Source organism: Gracilinanus agilis, chromosome 3 (genome assembly GCF_016433145.1).
Source record: "Gracilinanus agilis isolate LMUSP501 chromosome 3, AgileGrace, whole genome shotgun sequence".
NCBI classification, from domain to species: Eukaryota; Metazoa; Chordata; class Mammalia; order Didelphimorphia; family Didelphidae; genus Gracilinanus; species Gracilinanus agilis.
The window spans coordinates 91,667,793-91,686,054 of NC_058132.1; the positions used below are offsets into that span (position 1 = coordinate 91,667,793).

At 36.1% G+C, this 18,262-nt stretch overlaps 1 protein-coding gene across 5 annotated transcripts in view; it reads left to right on the forward strand.

The window, feature by feature from the left end:
- The window catches only part of NUP98 (nucleoporin 98 and 96 precursor), an 82,759-nt gene that overhangs the window by 35,508 nt on the left and 28,989 nt on the right, over nt 1-18,262 (forward strand). For all 5 annotated transcript variants that reach the window (XM_044668091.1, XM_044668092.1, XM_044668095.1 and 2 more), the window contains 5 exons: nt 1,464-1,628; nt 6,958-7,140; nt 8,009-8,165; nt 9,594-10,023; nt 16,749-16,978. In XM_044668091.1, the coding sequence (XP_044524026.1) occupies nt 1,464-1,628; nt 6,958-7,140; nt 8,009-8,165; nt 9,594-10,023; nt 16,749-16,978 (1,165 nt within the window). The remainder of the gene's footprint in view (nt 1-1,463; nt 1,629-6,957; nt 7,141-8,008; nt 8,166-9,593; nt 10,024-16,748; nt 16,979-18,262) is intronic.

Here is an 18,262-nt window from a genome sequence, read left to right on the forward strand (position 1 = left end):
ACACAAATAACAATGGTCTCTATCTTTATGTATTTTACATTTTATTGAAGGGAGGAGGTGAAATAAAGGAGGTAAATTAAGTAAATTTATTTATTTAGAGTAAATTGGGGAGGGGAACAAAACAAAGTAAATTCTGTTAAGGGTTAATTTTGGTAGGAGTTTGATAAAAGTGAGATCAGTTTTATAAAAACACTGAGTTTAATTTAAAAGTTCAGATAGAAAATAGAAAGGAGGAAAGTGAGATTATTACTCTAATACTTTATGACTATACCTAAAATCCTAATCCTATCTAAAATTTCTAAAAAGCCCTATTCTAACTGTCTTCAAGGACAGGTTCTTCTGCTGGCAGACCAGGCCTAAACTTGTCTACACTACTTCTACCTAGAAATATATTCACTACCTACCTAAGCTAATCAATAAGCCTTAATCACCTACAACCTTCTTAAATCCATTTCTTTATTCCAACTGTCAGTAGTAAAACTTCTAGTCAGTCTCTTGACTGAGAGAGCAAGAGACAGACCTCTTGCTCTCTAAGGAATCCAGAGGCGAAAGTCCCTAAATTCTCAACTGTCTCTTTCTTATCTATCTCGTCTCCTAGGTAACGGAATCTTCAGCTCTCTTTCACTCTCAGAAGCCTGTCAGAACTTTTCTCAGCTATGCAGCTCTTACTTAGAAATCCTTCTGCTTTTAAAGCGACAGAGGGAGATTAAGAAAATCCTTTAAAAATTCCAAGTAACTAGTGAGCTAGGGGAGCAGTTGGGTGAATGAGGAAAATCCTAACCTATATAGGAGACAGCACTTAAAATTAGCCTTGAATGAGACTAAGGATTCCAAGAGGCACAAGTAATAAGGAACAACATTCCAGGTATGAGGGAGGACCTGTGTTAAAGCCTTGGTTTGTCTACTCTAAACCATGTCAAGAATGCGAAGAATTAATGTGAGACACTTGAGTAAGATAGTTTGCTGCTTGATTGTGAAGGGCTTTAATACTAAAGAATAGAATTTACATCTGGTCCTAGAGACAACAGGAAGCCACTAGGACTTTGGTATTTTGTTTTGTAGAAAAGTACTTTTTAAAATACTGTCTTGGGGGTAGCTAAGTAGCTCATTGGATTAAAGAGCCATGCCTGGAGATGGAAGATCCTGGGTTCAGATTTGGCCTCAGATACTTCCTACATGTATGACCCTGGGAGAGTCACTTAACCCTAGTTGCCTAACCCTTGCTGCTCTTTTCTCTTAGAAACCAATACACAGTGTTGATTCTGTGATAGAAGGTAAGGGTTATTTTTTTTTAACTCACTACGTATATGAAGTATAACTAGGACCAATCAGCCGAAGTTGTAGGGAAGCAGATGTTGGTTCAGTAGGACAACTTGACAGTCCTATGGGGCCAGTATGCTATGAGAAATCTTCTGGATATAGTTTTATAACAATTGGTTATGTTGAGTTCTTCCTTTTTCTAGGTCTCCCATTTCTCAAAGTATGGCCTACAGGATTCTGATGAGGATGAGGATGAGCATCCATCTAAAGCAGAAGCAAAGAAGTTGAAAACAGCTCCCATGCCTCCTGTAGGCCAGCCAGTACCACTACAAATGGCTCTCAATGGCAAACCTGCTCTTCCATCCCAGGTAGAAACTGGACAGTGAATTTGAACAGAACCGGTGAAATGGAAGTTGAGCAAAAGCCAGTCGGCTAATGCAAACCTCTTGTGTGGCCACTTGGAGTCCGAAGAGTCCAGAAGTGTTGGGAATGAAGTTGAGACGAATGGACAGGGGACAGGGAGAGACAGTGGTAGGGTGGATATATTTCCCCTTGAGAGATTTGGAGGATTTTTTGGTAAATTGAAATTTTCCTCTGTGTCCCAGCAGACAATAATTTATACCTCCCCCCCCACCACCTGAATAGAGAATTACTGAATTCTATGTTTGTCCTTATACATAAGACATAGATATCATCTGCCTAGACCCATGCAGAACAAATTCTGTCTTGGTCAACATTTCTGAATATGTGCAATATACTTCTTGCTCTTCATTCATCTACTATTCAAAAAATGTAATTTGCCTTGGGCAAAGATCTTTACAGTTTTTTAAAGTTGTTTGCCCATTCCTCAAGCAAACATGTATATTTGTATTTTAAGAAGGTGCATTCTATTTTTATGGAAAAATATAAAATGTAATTTTTGACAGTTTTCTTTGAGACAGAGGAATTATCTGGTTTTAGAAGAAACTGGAGATGGAGGGGAAACATGCTCTATTGTTTGAATTTCCTGATAGTTGTTGCATTTGTTTTGTATCACAATGGTCATTGGCCATTTTAGACCAGGATAGAGTATAAGCCCTCTTTCTAGAGACCAAGAGGTAAAATTTTTATGCTTTAACTCCTGGCCTAATATCTTGGCATAAGTTTAGCTTTTGTCTGAGTGATCTTTGAACAAAGTAAAAAAAAAAAATGTTATTTGAGGGGAGGAGGGTAAGAGTGGGAAGTTTTAATTTAAACTTTCTCTTTTTACATGTCCATACTGCTCCTCTGATGAGAGCTGGTTCTTTGGACATTTTACATACCAAATAATTTGTTTGCTTATTATTATGTGCAGCTTCTATGGTTTTAGAAAATATTTCTTTAGGAAATATTTTATGCGTTCCCTACACAGCTTTATGTGTGTGTCTGTAAGTGAAATAGAGGCATGTTGTAATTCAACTTGATGTGCTCTGTTTGCAATATCCTTCCCCACAAAAGCTTTTTTGTTTATTGCATTATAGTATTAAGTGGAATAATAAGGGTTTGGAGAGTGGGATGGCCCTGAACCATTTTGACTGCCTGGTTGAGTGCTTACATATAAGTCTGTCTCTGTTTTGTCATAAGCACCTGTTTCTGCTTCCTATTGTCCAAAGTGGTTTTTGTCTTCTGGAACATATTTTTTAATGGGGAGAGTTTAAATCACACTGCTGTTAATAGAGAATAACTCCAAGCCCGACAGAGAAGAAGCACTTTCTGTATGGACAAGTAACTGGACTAGTAAAACACTTATTGTGCTGGTGGGTTTGCTTGCTTGTCACCCAGCTCTTTTAAGGATTAATCATGAAACAAACAGAGGTTAACTGAGTTTTCCTTGACCAGGTATTGCTGTGTATCATAGTTCTAGAAACCTTAGCAAGAACACAAGCTTCCTTGAAGGAACTGTTCCAGGAAGAGGAGTAGGTAGATGGCTACTTCTGATCTTCCTTAGTTTCTGTGTCTGCACTTTCTGACTGTTACCTTTTATTTCTTCAGGTGAGATGGATTATAGAAATATTTAGACCTGGCTGATAGTGCAGCAGATAGCTTTGTATTCAAGTGTAGTGCAGAGATAAAAAGACAAGACAGGAATTACTCCTGGAGTCTGTGAATAGGTCAGTTACAGTTGTCAGTCACTTGGGCATCCATGATGATTATTACTCACAGATCAGTGTGCCACATGCATTGCCTTGCATTTTCTCCCTTCTCTCCAATCCCTCTCCAAATTCCCATTCGACTTGGATATATAAAACCCAAGAGAATTTGAAAAGTTAGAAGACAGCCTCTCTCGACCCCACTAGTTAGAATTCCTCTGAAGCTAATAATTGCTTTAGTCCTACAATGGAACTAAGGTATTTGTATAAAGGTTTTAGGATTTTTCTCAGATCTGTTGGCTCTCGTAGACAAAGAATAATATAGTTTTTAACCTCAACTTTGCAGTAGGCATGTGATTAGAATTTGTGTGGTCAGTTTTATTTTCTTCAAAGTGAGTTAGTTGAATTGTTGACAAATTAACATTTTTCATGCAAAATTGTGGGGGTTTTTTTGTTTGTTTAAGACAAAAAATACAAGGTTGGTGGAGAGGAATTACTGGGATTTTTTTCCTTTTTTCTTTTCTTTTCTGTTTTCTTTTCTTTTCTTTCTTTTTTTTTTTGGTCTTTTGCCTTGAAATAGCAACTGTCCAAATGCCTTCATCTTTTAGAAAGCCTTTTCCAGAAGTAAAATCACACAGGTATAATACTTGCCCTCTCCCCTACCACTTCCTTTCTTGTTTTGGGTGTAATAGCAATTATATGAAGTTTTTGATGTAATTTAAGGTCTTTGTTTCATATCTTGCCAACTTGAATGTATACAAAGAATACACAAGATCAAAGGTTTTATAGTAGGAAGAGATATTAGAAATTGTCTAGTGCAAGGGCTCTTACTTAACCTTGAGATATTGTGGCTAGATTTCACAGGATCTGTGAGCTTTAGTGGGAAAAATTTACATCTTTATTTATCCTGTCTTACTGAAATTTATTATTTCCTTCAGTTATAAATATTAGTTAACAAAACATTTCAAGAAGCAATCCATAGGGGCAGCTGGGTAGCTCAGTGGATTGAGAGCCAGGCCTAGAGACGGGAGGTCCTAGGTTCAAATCCGGCCTCAGACACTTCCCAGCTGTGTGACCCTGGGCAAGTCACTTGACCCCCATTGCCTACCCATACCACTCTTCCACCTAGGAGCCAATACATAGAAGTTAAGGGTTTAATAATAAAAAAATTAAAATTAAAATAGAAAAAGAAGCAATCCATAGGCAGACACAAAAGATTAAGAATCCCTGACACATTCATTTTACAAAGGAGAACATTGATGCACAAAGAGAAGAGACTTTATCCCAGCATCACGTAGTTGGTGAACAACAGAGCTAATGCTCTGACTCTAAATCAGATGCTTTTCTATTAACAGTAGAGTACTTAAAACTTTAAGCTAGAATTACTTATATTTGGAAGTCTTTATAATACTCTAGGAAGCTGCATTACAGTAGAGATACACTGCAGGGACCCAACTTCAAAAAGAAATTAAAATAAAACATTTTCTAATCTAGAATGGTGTGTGTGGTAAAAGTTGGGTTTTGCCATTTTTCCCAGCGCCATTGTCACTTACTATCATGTCTTGGGCCAAAAATGTGATTTCTAATGACTTATTTAATTTAAACCACCCTTTACTTTTGGGCTACTCATTCAACTTTTGTCTCTTTATTTTTTAAATAAAGCAATATACAACTATATGTATCTCACTTAAATGGTGATTGGTTAGCTAAGCAATCTTTGAAGTTTCTCTGTCAAGAATAGTCTATTCCTTAAAAAAAGAAATTCTCAAATGAAGAGGGAGTGGGGATGGTATAAGAATTGGTTCTCATTTGTCCTTCAATGCTATTTCTTTATATGACTTCTCAAATTGAAGAAAGGACTAAATTCTCCCACTTTATATCCTCGGTAGGCATACTTTGTTGATTATTGGCTGTTTGGACATGCTAGAGATAAGAATTTTCCTAAATTTTGGGGAAATGTTTAGTTGAACAAAACTTCTGACCTATCAGAAATTCCAGTATTAAATTATATTTACTTTAGACATTGTGATTCCTCACCTATACATTATTTTATTAAATAAGGAAATTAAAGTAGGTGCTCTTGTAACTCAATCTATGATCCTATAGCTGTGGAGAATAGAACTTTAAATTCCAAGGTTTTATAAAAGGTTTCAGAGCATTTAAACAATTAGACATTACCATATTTTTGCATTTTTTAAAATTTCATTTATTTACCTCTGCACCTGGGAAAGTCATGATGATATTTGGACTCTAGGGTTATCAATGTAAAAGCAGCCCCCTTTCTAACAGAGAGATCCAAGATCACATATGGGATGTTGTGTCTATGATAGTGGGTGGTAGATAGTAGTCTCAAAACATGATCTGGTCTGAAAATATAGCCTTACCAGTAGTATTGCTTTCTGTTACCTTTTTCTGGGATTTCTGTTTTATCCCACATAAATTACTTAGCTGCTGCACATCTCTTTTTTTCTGCACCTGAAATATGAGATCATAAATCCCTTTATTGGAAACTTCAGGCTGATTATATTTAGTATGCCCATTTAGTCCTGTTTAAAAAGTTGTTTGAGGCTTAGGGATCAGGATCAGGTTTTATTGAAATCATGAAAAATATTTTGCTATTCATTTATGTGTAATGTCACTCATTTGGGGCTTAACATGAATGATGGCTACTTTCAAAAGAATAATCAAGCTCTGTGAAGATAAAATTCAGAAACTTGCTACAGTGAAATGAGAAATAATTGGTAGTTTATTGTTGTGGGAAATGTCTGTTAATGGGTTGATTGGATCATTAACATAATATAAAATCAGGTTCTAGTTTACGGGATGGATTTGAGGAATGTGTGCCAAGTCAGTGATAAATGTACCTTTTATTTTGTGAATGTTTTATCGTTCTATGCTGTAAATTGTTGTTCATGTTTATCACTAAAACTTCTTAATAAAAATGCAAAAAATTTCCTATCGTCTTGATGTTTTTAAACACAAAAGGACCAACAGGACCCAGGGTTGGTTGTATTTCTTGTTCCTCTTTTGGAGAAATAGTAGGCTTAACTCATGTCTCACTGTGCTCAGCATGGCCATGGAGCTTTAGGTTTTTGGTCAGCTAACAGATTTTAGATATCTAAAAATTTCCCTTTTTGCCTAATACAATATATAGTAAATGTTACAGTCTGGGTTGGCAAGTTTTTGCTTCCTTTTCTAATTCAGCTATATTAACTGTGACTTATGGACTGTGAAACAGGTGAGAATGTAGAGGTGACCATATGAAGAATATGGCAGAAGTTGCTCATTTAGGAAGGACATGTCCCCAGATTTCCAAAGTGCTCTAGTAACCTGTCTGTTGCAGTTTAGGTGCAGTGGAATTGTTGCCATGGGCAGTGGCATAAGTTTATGCTATAGGTTCCCATATAAGAGCTTCCCCCAATTCTTTTTGGGCTTAGATTCCAACAAGTATTTGGGAAGGTACTGTCAGTACGGTTGGGGGCCTTTTTTTGTCCTGTTATGGCCTGAAAAAACAGGCTTTGAAATCTTGAATCTTTGAACCTATTCAGCATCACTTAATATCATTTCTCCATCTTTCTAATATCTGCAGAGCCAAAGTCCAGAGGTGGAACAGCTAGGGAGGGTTGTGGAGCTGGACAGCGATATGATAGATATCACCCAGGAGCCAGTTTTGGATTCCATAGTAGAGGAGATCGTCCCTGAAGAGCAGGAACCTGTATCTGCTTCGACACACATTGCATCTTCATTGGGTATTAACCCACATGTCTTACAGGTGAATTTCTTAACCACTTTAAAAGTGGGAAGGAAAGTCAATATGACTTTCCCTTTAGCTGAAACTTCAGGCAACTTTCCTATTTTGATGTATTAGAATGCTAACAGTATGTATAGTTTTGTAACTGAGTCAGAATATGGTCCATGTCTTAAGTATTAAATTAAAATTTTTTTTATCTCTTTTGAAGGAATTTGATAAGTAATTAAAGGATCTTTTTCTCCTAAGACTTGTTAATGTGAAAACAGGTGGAAGGTATTGAAAAGATCATCTAGACCAGTGGTTCCCAAACTTTTTTGGCATACCGCCCCCTTTCCAGAAAAAATATTACTTAACCCCCTGGAAATTAATTTTTTTTTTAATTTTAATAGCAATTAATAGGAAAGATAAATGCACCTGTGGCCATTACCGCCTCCCTGGATCGCTGCAGCACCCACCGGGGGCAGTGGCGTCCATTTTGGGAATCACTGATCTAGTCCAAGCCCTCATTTTACAAGTGACAAAACTAAGGTCTCAAAGGTATAAACAGAATAGTGGCAGTAGTGGCAGAGCTAATAATACTTCCACTCTTTTCCCCTTCCTCCAAACTCACTAATCAGTGCAAGATCCTCAATCCTTTCTTACCTTGCATGTTATCTCACTTCCTGCAAAGATCAAGGATATCATCATATATAAATGATTTCCTGTTCATTGTATTAACTAAGTTGTGATAAATTTATGGTATTATGCATGCATATATATATATATATATATATTTTAGTAGGTTTGGAAAGAAACCTAGGGCAGAGCTATTCTTCTTGTATCTAATACATTATTGCCTTCATGGCCTTGGACTCTAAGGAAACAAACTCATTTTTGGTATTGCTTTTAGATCATGAAAGCATCTTTGCTTGCTGAAGAAGATGATGCAGATTGGGTCCTTGAACAGCGCTTTGGCAAACTTCCTTCCAAAGTAGACGCTTCTCAAGAAATATGTTCTCCGAGACTTCCCATTTCCTCAGCACACCCACCAAAATCTCGAACATTAGGTATGATAAGAGGAAATAATGAGACAGTCTATGGATAATAATTTCATAAAAACCTGAGAACACAAAGATTTGCTTGTGAGCTTTGACTGTGCTTCCCTTAAAGATGGAGCAGATAAGCCTCTTTATTTTTTCCAGTTTTTCTGCATCTTCTTATGAATTATCTCCTTTGTCCCCTCAGGACTGTTAAGCATTCCAATCCTTTCCCCACCTCCAGTAATATACATAGAGTGAGAAGTGGTTTCCTCCTTTGATCATCTAATACCTCACTTTTTGTAACCATATTCTAATTTGTATTCTTTGTGTTTGTGTACAGGTATTGTACTTTAAGGATCTTTTAGGCAGGAATCGTGTTTTATTTCATCTTTATATTTAGCACTGTGCACTGTACATGTTAGGTACAGACAAACTTTTTTTTTAAATAATGTGATTTGAGATAATCCAGAATTAGAAAATGACCCTTTCTGAACATCTTATTGCTTATTAACTTTGTCAGAAAACATTTGATTGAAAACTACATTATGCTACATCAGTAGAACATCCTTGTGAGAGAAGCACATGCAAAACACCAGGTCTTTATGCGTAAGCGAAAAGATATTTACGTTATTTGCCTCCTTTTGGGGCTGGTAATGGTATGAATTAGATCAATAGGTATAACTGTGTAAAACTGCTCTTACCAATGCTAATGTAGCCAGATTCCTGTGCTTTGTGGCAAAATCCCATGGAAATGTTGGTTGGCTAACTGCCCAGATGCAAAGCAAATGATTGGTATTAATTCATACTAGTACTTGAACTCCAGTCATATTAACATCCCTGAATGTCAGTCTGCTTGTTCATCTTACTTACTGACCTTTGAATACTGCTTATATGGAAGCTAGCTATCCTCTTAATGTCATTTATTCTAACATTGTGTTTTTGTGAAACCAGTTAATAATAATAGGTAGAACCTACCTGTAGAGAATTCATAATGTGTCCTCAGTTATTCTTTACTAAATCATTACTTCAACTGAGAGCAGTTAATACTTTTGGTTCTTATGTTTCAGATCCTTACTGTAAAGTATTTTGATAGAAATAAAAACTTTATCCTTCTCCAGTGCCCCACAAATAATTAGTATTAATGATTAACTTAGGGTAGTACAGTGGATAGTGTGCCAGGCCTGGAATTGGGAAGACCTGTGTTCAAATGTGGTTTTAGACACTTCCTAGCTATGTGACCTTGGGCAAGTCACTTAACCTTGATTGCTTAGCCCTTGCTCTTCTTTTGTTTTAGAATTAGTACTAAGACAGAAGGCATGGGTTGTTTAAAAAAATTAATGAATATTGATCATTTAGTTGGTAATATAGTAAGTGATGATGTCATTGTAAACTACATTATTAAAGGAGTCATACACTGATTGGACTTTTTGTTAATATTTTCTTCCCTTCCCTTAGTTGGTGGTTTACTACAGTCAAAGTTTTCAAGTGCAACTTTTCTCTCGCCAAGTGCCTCTGCACCAGAATTTCGAAATCCTAGAGCTTCATCTTTAGCAAGTGTTCCTTCTACATCTCCTTGGTCAGTCCCTCCACCACTGGCCCCTGTGTTTGCAGTGCCCACCCCAGCACCTGAGATCCAGTTAAAAACTGTGGGTGCTCGAAGACAGCCTGGTCTTGTTCCCCTGGAAAAATCTGTCGCCTATGGTAAAGGGAAGCTCTTGATGGATATGGCACTCTTCATGGGACGTTCATTTCGGGTTGGCTGGGGTCCCAACTGGACCTTTGTTAATAGTGGTGATCAACTGAGTGGATGCCATGAATCTGGAGATCATCATAACACTGAATCTATGGAATATGGATTCCTGCCTAACCCAATAACTGTCAAATCGTGAGCAATGTTTCTTATCTCATTCAACATAAATTTGGTGGGGTGATAGAGAAGATAGTTGAAGAGGCTATGGACAAGATCAGGAGATCCCATGGTTCTGGTCCAATTTTGTTTACTAACTAATTTGGACTAGTTGCATTCTTGGGGACTTTTTAGACAGTATAATGATTTTAAGAATGATTCATGAGTAGATCAAATTTCTCCTCCCCTTGAGTCCTTACTCTTGTACAGAAAATCTGAATTCCATATACATGTCAGCTATCTCTTATTTAACAGTTACATGAGGCAATGTGAATATAGTAAAAAGAAAGATGGAATTTGAGGAAGTCATTTTAACTTCCTTAGGCTTTGGGTTTCCTTGGTGAAGTGTTTGGACTAGATGACCCCTAAAGCTATTTCCAGTTGTAATCTAATACTTCCATATATTACAGGCTTCTAAACTGGACCATGATTATATAGAGAGTTCATTTTCATGTATTTGTTTTGTTTGTGCAAAAACTTTTTAATTTAATGTAATCAAAATTATTTACTGTACATTTTGTAATTTTTTACTAACTCTTGCTTGGTCTTAAAATCTTTCCTTTCCCAAAGATCTGACAAATATACTTACTGTTCTGTGTTCACCTAATTTCCTTCTTTATATTCAAGTCATTCACCCATTCTGAGTTTATCTTGGTGTAGGGTATGAGATGTTGACCTAAACCTAATGTCTCCCATATTGTTTCCTAATTTTCCCAGTAGTTTTTGTCAAATAGTGGATATTTGTCCCAAAAGCTAGGCTCTTTGGATTTATCATAGACCGTCTTACTGAAGTCACTTACCCCAAGTCTATTCTACTGAACCTCCCTTCTGTTTCTTCACCAGTACCATATTGTTTTGATAGCTACTGCTTTAAAGTACAGTTTAAGATCTGGTACTGCTAAGCCATCTTTCTTCACGTTTTTTTTTTTTTTTTTCATTATTTCCCTTGATATTCTTGATCTTTTGTTCTTCCAAATGAACTTTATTATAGTTTTTTCCAATTCAGTAAAAAAGTGTTTTGGTAGTTTGATAGATATGACATTAAATAAATAGATTAATTTGGGTAGGATGATCATTTTTATTACATTAGCTTGTCCTACCCATGAGCAATTAATGTTTTTCCAATTATTTAGATCTAGTTTTAATTGTGTGGAAAGTGTTTCGTAGTTGTGTTTGTATAATTCCCGTGTATGTCTTGGCAGATAGATTCCCAAGTATTTCATTTTGTCTAGGGTGATTTTTAAATGGCAATTCTCTTTCTAACTCTTGCTGCTGGGATGTTTTGGAAATATATAGAAATACTGATGATTTAGGTGGGTTTATTTTGTATCCTGCAACTTTGCTGAAGTTGTTGATTATTTCCACTAGCTTTTTAGTTGATTCTCTGGGATTCTTTAAGTAGACCATCATATCATCCGCAAAGAGTGATAGCTTGGTCTCCTCGTTGCCCATTTTAATACCTTCAATTTCTTTTTCTTCTCTAATTGCTACTGCTAGTGTTTCTAGTACAGTGTTAAATAATAGAGGTGACAATGGGCATCCTTGTTTCACACCTGATCTTATTGGGAAGGCTTCTAATTTATCCCCATTGCATATGATGCTTGTTGATGGTTTTAGATATATACTGTTTATTATTTTTAGGAAAGGTCCTTCTATTCCTATACTTTCTAGTGTTTTCAATAGGAATGAGTGTTGTATTTTGTCAAAGGCTTTTCCAGCATTTATTGAGATAATCATGTGGTTTTTGTTGGTCTGCTTGTTGATAAGGTCAATTATGTGGATAGTTTTCCTAATATTGAATCATCCTTGCATTCTTGGTATAAATCCCACTTGATCATAATGAATAATGAATAACCCTTGTGATCACTTGCTGAAGTCTTTTTACTAGCATTCTATTTAAGATTTTTGCATCTATGTTTATTAAGGAGATTGGTCTATAGTTTTCTTTCTCTGTTTTTGGTCTGCCTGGCTTTGGAATGAGTACCATATTAGTGTCATAAAATTTGCTTATTATGTCAAATAGTTTGCATAGTATTGGGATTCATTGTTCTTTGAATGTTTAATGGAATTCAGTTGTGAATCCATCAGGCCCTGGGGATTTTTTCTTAGGGAGTTCTTTGATGACTTGATCAATTTCTTTTCCTGATGAAATTATTTAAATATTCTATTTCTTCTGTTCATCTAGGCAATTCATATTTTTGTAGATATTCATCCATATCTCCTAGATTACCATACTTATTGCCATATAATCAGGCAAAATAGTTTTTAATGACTGCCTTAATTTCCTCTTTATTAGAGGTAAGATCTCCCTTTTCATCTTTTATACTGTTAATTTGGTTTTCTTTCCTTTTTTAAAATTAGATTGACCAGTACTTTGTCTATTTTATTTGTTTTTTCAAAGTATCAGCTTCTTGTCCTATTGATCAATTTAATACTTCCTTTGCTTTCAATTTCATTAATTTCTCCTTTAATTTTTAGGATCTCTAGTTTTCATCTGGGGATTTTTACTTTGTTCGCTTTCTAGTTTTTTAAGTTGCCTGGCCAATTCATTGACCTCTGCCCTTCCTATTTTGTTAATATATGCACTGAAGGATATAAATTTCCGAGTACTGCTTTGGCTGCATCCATAGATTTTGTTAAGAAGTCTCATCACTGTCATTCTCTTCAATGAAATTATTAATTGTTTCTATGATTTGTTCTTTAACTGATTTTGGAGAATCATATTTAGTTTCCATTAGTTTTTTAATTTTAATTTAATTTAATTTTAATTAGTTTTTTGTTTGCCTCTCACTGTAGCCTTGCTAATAGCAATTTTGATTGCATTATGATCTGAGAAGGTTGCATTTATTACTTCTGCTTTTTTGCATTTGTTTGCTATGTTTTTATGTCCCAGTGCATGGTCAATCTTTGTGAATGTACCATGTGCTGCTGAAAAGAATGTATATTCCTTTTTGTCCCTATTTATTTTTCTCCAGATATCTATTAACTCTTAATTTTTCTAAGATTTCATTCACATCTCTTACCTCTTATTTATTTTTTGTTTTGGTTATCTAGATGTGATAGAGGAAGGTTCAGGTCACCCATTAGTATAGTTCTATAATCTGCTTCTTCCTTGAGCTCCACCAATTTCTCCTTTAGAAATTTGGATCCTATACCATTTGGTGCATATATGCTGATTATTTGTATTTCCTTATTGTCTATACTGCCTCTTATCAGGATGTAATTACCTTCCCTATCTCTTTTAATCAGATCTATTTTTACATTGGCTTTGTCAGATATCATGATTGCAACTCCTGCCTTCTTTTTCTCAGTTGAAGCCCAATAGATTTTGCTCCAGCCTTTTACTTTTACCCTGTATGTGTCTATCTGCCTTGTGTGTTTTTTGTAGACAACATATAGTAGGATTTTGGTCTTTAATCCCTTCTGCTATTTGCTTTTGTTTTATGGGTGAGTTCATCCCATTCACATTCAGAGTTATTATTACCAGCTGTGTATTCCCCAATATTTTGAGTTCTTCTCCTAGTTCTGCCCTTTCTTCTTTCATTATTTCTTTTTAAACCAGAGGTTTGCTTTTAATCAGTGCCCCCTATCCCCACCCTCAGTTTACTTCACCTTTTTCCCCCTCCATTCCTGTACCCCTCTTATTATATTTTTTAGGGTCTATTAAATTCCCCCTCCCTTTTTGAACTCCCCACCCCACTACCCCCTAGGTTTTCCCTTCTGACTTTCCACATAGGGTAAGAAAGAATTTGATATCCCAATGGATCTAGCTGCTCTTCCCTCTCAGAATTGATTCCACCGAGAGTAAGGTTTAAGTATTTCCTATTAACACTCTCTTCCTCTCCTTCTTATAATAGTATTCATCTTCTCCCCTTCCCATGGGGCTCTTTGTGTGGTATAGATTATCCTATTTTTCTTATTTCTTCAAGTTTCTCTTGTTGCCATCTCTATCCCCCCCCCCTTTTTTTGCACATGTCATCTTAGTCCCCAACCTCTCCCTATGAATAAAATTCTTCTAATTATTATAATAGTGAGTACAATTTTTGAGAGTTACACATGCCATTTTTCCATGTAGGAATACAAGTAATTTGATCTTAAAGAAGCAAATTATAAGAAATTTTTTTCTTTCCCCTCTCTTATTTACCTTTTCATGTGTCTCTTGATTTTTGTGGTTGGATATCAAACTTTCTGCTCAGTTCTGGTTTTTTCTTTACAAGTATTTGGAAATCTTCTATTTTGTTGAATGCCCATAATTTCCCCTGAAAGTATATAGTCAGTTTTGATGGGTATGTGATCCTTGGTTGTAGACCCAATTCTCTTGCCTTTCTGAATATCACATTCTAAGCCTTGCGGTCTTTTAGTGTGGAGGCTGCCACATCCTATGTAATCCTAATTGGTGCTCCTTGATATCTGAATTGTCTCTTTCTGGCTTCTTGTAAAATTTTCTCCTTAGCTTGGAAGCTTTTGAATTTGACAGTTATATTCCTGGTGGTTGCCTTTTGAGGATTTAGTGTAGAGGGTGATCTATGGATTCTTTCAATATCTATTTTGTCCTCTTGTTAAGACCATCAGGGCAGTTTTCTTGGATAATTTCTTGTAGTATGTTGTCCAAGTTCCTGTTCATTTCTGGGTTTTCCAGTAGACTAATAATTTTCACATTGTCTCTTCTACACCTGTTTTCAAGGTCATTAATTTTCTCGGTGTGATATTTCAATGTTTCCTTCTATTTTGTCACTCTTTTGACTTTGCTTTATTCTTGCAGTCTTGCAAGATCATTGGCTTCTAGTTGCCTGATTCTGGTCTTTAAAGATTGGTTTTCTGCTGTAATCATTTGATTTTCCTTTTCTGTTTGGTCCATCCTGCTTCATTTCTGGACTTCAATTTGCTTATTATTTCATTTGATTTCTGGACCTCAATTTCCAAGTGTGAAATTTTGTCTTTTAAACTGTTATTTTCTTTTTTAACTATTTCCCACTTTTTTTGCCAAATCTCTTCCACCTTTCTCATGATCTCAGATTTGAATTCCTCAGGAGCTCGTGACCAATTTCCATTTTGGGGAGGAAGTTTGAATGTGTTTACTTTTTTGCCCTCCTGCTATCTGCTCTGTCATCTGGATTTTTTCTCTGTAAATGTTATCCAGGGTTAGTGCCTTTTTCTTGTTATTTCTGGCGGTTATTTCTTGGGTATTGCTTGCCATCACTATGCTGATTTTCCTTCTCAGTCTGAGGGAGGAGGGTAGGCTCTCTGCATATGGAGCTACAGAGTAGTTTTTGCCTGAGGCTACTTTTCCAGTAGTCTCCTCACTGCTTTTGTCTGCTGCTTCTCTTCCCCCTAGCTCCATACCCAAGGTCCGAGCTCTTTAGCCTCCGGGGGTCTCAGGTCTAGCTGCTTTCAGGGGTAGGTCCCTAGTGCTCTTAGTCAGCTACTAAGACCCTAGTGATTGCCATACATTCCCTGTAATACTGGCTTTCTGGCTCTGGCACCATAGGAGGGGTGGGGGAGGGTTAATCAGCTCACATTTTGGTGGGAGCTTTTTCACCCCCCTTTAGTGTAGAAATGCCCAAATCCCACATACCTTCAATGCTGCACTCTATTGTGGAGTCCGTTCTTTCATCTGCATTTTATTTTATTATTATTATTTTATTTTTTGTCTTTTTGATGTATCATGTATGGTTGGTAGTGAGGAAAGTAAAAAGTCCTGCGACTACTCTGCAGCCCTCTTAACCTGGAAGCCTGGAGATTTAAATTTTTAAAAATTTTCAATTAACAAAAATCTTTTTATCTCCCCACCACATGGAGTATAGGGGTGAACATAACCTTTGACTACAAATACTCATAGTCAAGCAAAACATGGTTGCAATGAAGGATTTTGGAAACCATGCCATATGAGAATTGATTAAAATTGATTAAATTTGATTAAAATAAAAAAAATAACTTGGAAGAGAGGGATGTTTTAGCCTTCAAAAGGAAAATACCTGGACTGGAGGTGGTATCAAAAAGATTATAGGCTTCAAATGACATCATTACGCAAAAGGAATAGACTTGCTTTCTATTGGCCCAGAGGGAAGAGCTCTTAGGAGGCATGAGTTAGAAATTATAGGTGATGTGTTTTTCTCCAATGTAAAGAAGAATTTCATTGTAATTAGAGATATTCCAAAATGAACAGATTGCCCTGATAATAGTTCCTTATCATTGTAGTTGTTTAAGTAGATGTTGGATCACCCCTTTATCAGAATGCTATATATGTGATTCATAGTAGACGATAAAGTAGGTTAGTCAGCTGACATTTGAGCTTGCTAGAAGTTCTTAAGATTCTGAATCTAAGTTGTTCAGTTTTCTAACCTTAGACACCTTGCTACTAGACCTACTTGATGTCTCATAATGTCTTCCATGAACCCTTCCAGCTTTATAATTAGACAAAATTAGTCTGAAATCTAATGGAACCAATCTTTATTACTACTATAAGTTAATATTTTACTTCTGAGCAATCAGAGCATAAGCATGATTTAGTTCTAAGAAAATGGGTATAATTTTTCTTATTTTATTGTAATTGAGCTCTATACCATTTGACCTTAGTGCTCAAAATTCCTTCAAATGACAGATTGTGTGGTCTAATATTACTTAATTTTAAAATTAGTAGTACCTTTATTGCATTTAAATACTTCCTCCATAGTCCCATACTGACTTAATTTCTTACTTTTTAGCCTAACAGAGTCCCCATTCAAAGTCCATGTTGAAAAACTGAGTTTGAGACAAAGGAAGATGGATAGAGATGTACAACTATACCAGACTCCCTTGGATATCAAGCTTAAGCACAGCACTGTTCATGTAGATGAACTGTGCCCTCTTGTGGTCCCTAATCCTGGAGTAGCTGTCATTCATGACTACGCAGACTGGGTGAAAGAGATATCAGAAGATGTAGCAGAATCAGAAAGTAAGTATTCATTCTGGCTTCCCTGAACCTGTATCAAGAACATGGGAAATGAGTAGATTCAAAGATTATTAGGGATAGGAAAGACTTTAGAAATCTAGACTTAGAGCTCCAGGCCAGAGTAGTTGTCCAGTACCTAGTAACTGCTTCATGAAAGTATAGATTTAGAACTGTTACTCTACAGGAAACTGAAACCTAGTGAGCTTACAACTCTCCTAATGTCATGTAGGTTATTAGTCAGCAAGCATTTGTTAAGGATTAAGTGACACACACACAAAAAAATTTAGAATTTTACTTGGAATAAGAAGTCATCATCCTACTGGCTTCTCTGGGTTTTTTTGTCTTAGGATAAAACAAAAAACATTATTAAATTCTAGGCCTTCCAGTATTTAGCACATACTACATGCCAGGCACTTTGGGGGGGCTCTGGAGATTCAATAGAATGCAAAGAATGAAACAGTCTTAGGCTTTTATTCTTTTATGGGAGAAGACATGTAAATAGATAAGTAAATGCAGAATATATTCACAGTATAAGAAAGGCTTGATTTGGAAAATGTCTCTTGAGCATCATCTTAAAGGAAGAGAAAGATTGTTTCTGGTGGAGATGAAATAATTCATTCTAGTCCACACAAAGGTACACAGATGAGCGATGGAATGTATGCAAAGAATAGAGAGATTAGAGATTGCCCATTTGTCTGGACTATGAAGTACTCAGTGAAGAGTAATGTATAACAACATGGAAAGATAGTTTGGCTACTATTACTATTTTATACCTCTTTATAGACCAGGAATCTGAGGCAAAGATAATTTGCTTAAGAGCCTACATTTAATACATTTCTGAGATTAGAGTATAATTCAGGTTTTCTTGCATTTTAAGTATTTTGTTTGTTTTCTAGCACCTTTATTTCAGAAACAAATCTAAGGGGGAGGGTCTCCAAGTTGGGATTTTGCAGGAAGTTTCTGAGCTGGGATGAGATTCAGAGGGGAATCACCACTGGGATGGGGGTCTCAAAGGAGGTCCTTCCATTTTCAGTTTAAATCACCTTTTCCATTTTTTAATTAAATTTTTCTCATTTTAAGTTGCACCTTGATTTAAACAATCTTTTCTCTTTTCATGGTCAAGGAAGCATCAGGTAATTAAAACTGCAAACCACATGCTTATTTTTGTTCTTCACTCTGGGAGTACTTTCAAACTAACTGCCTTCCTTTATTACACTAAAACAAGAGCCCTATAAGTTTGGGGGAAGGGTAGAAGGAATGGGGAGGAGATGCTCTTAAGTACCATTT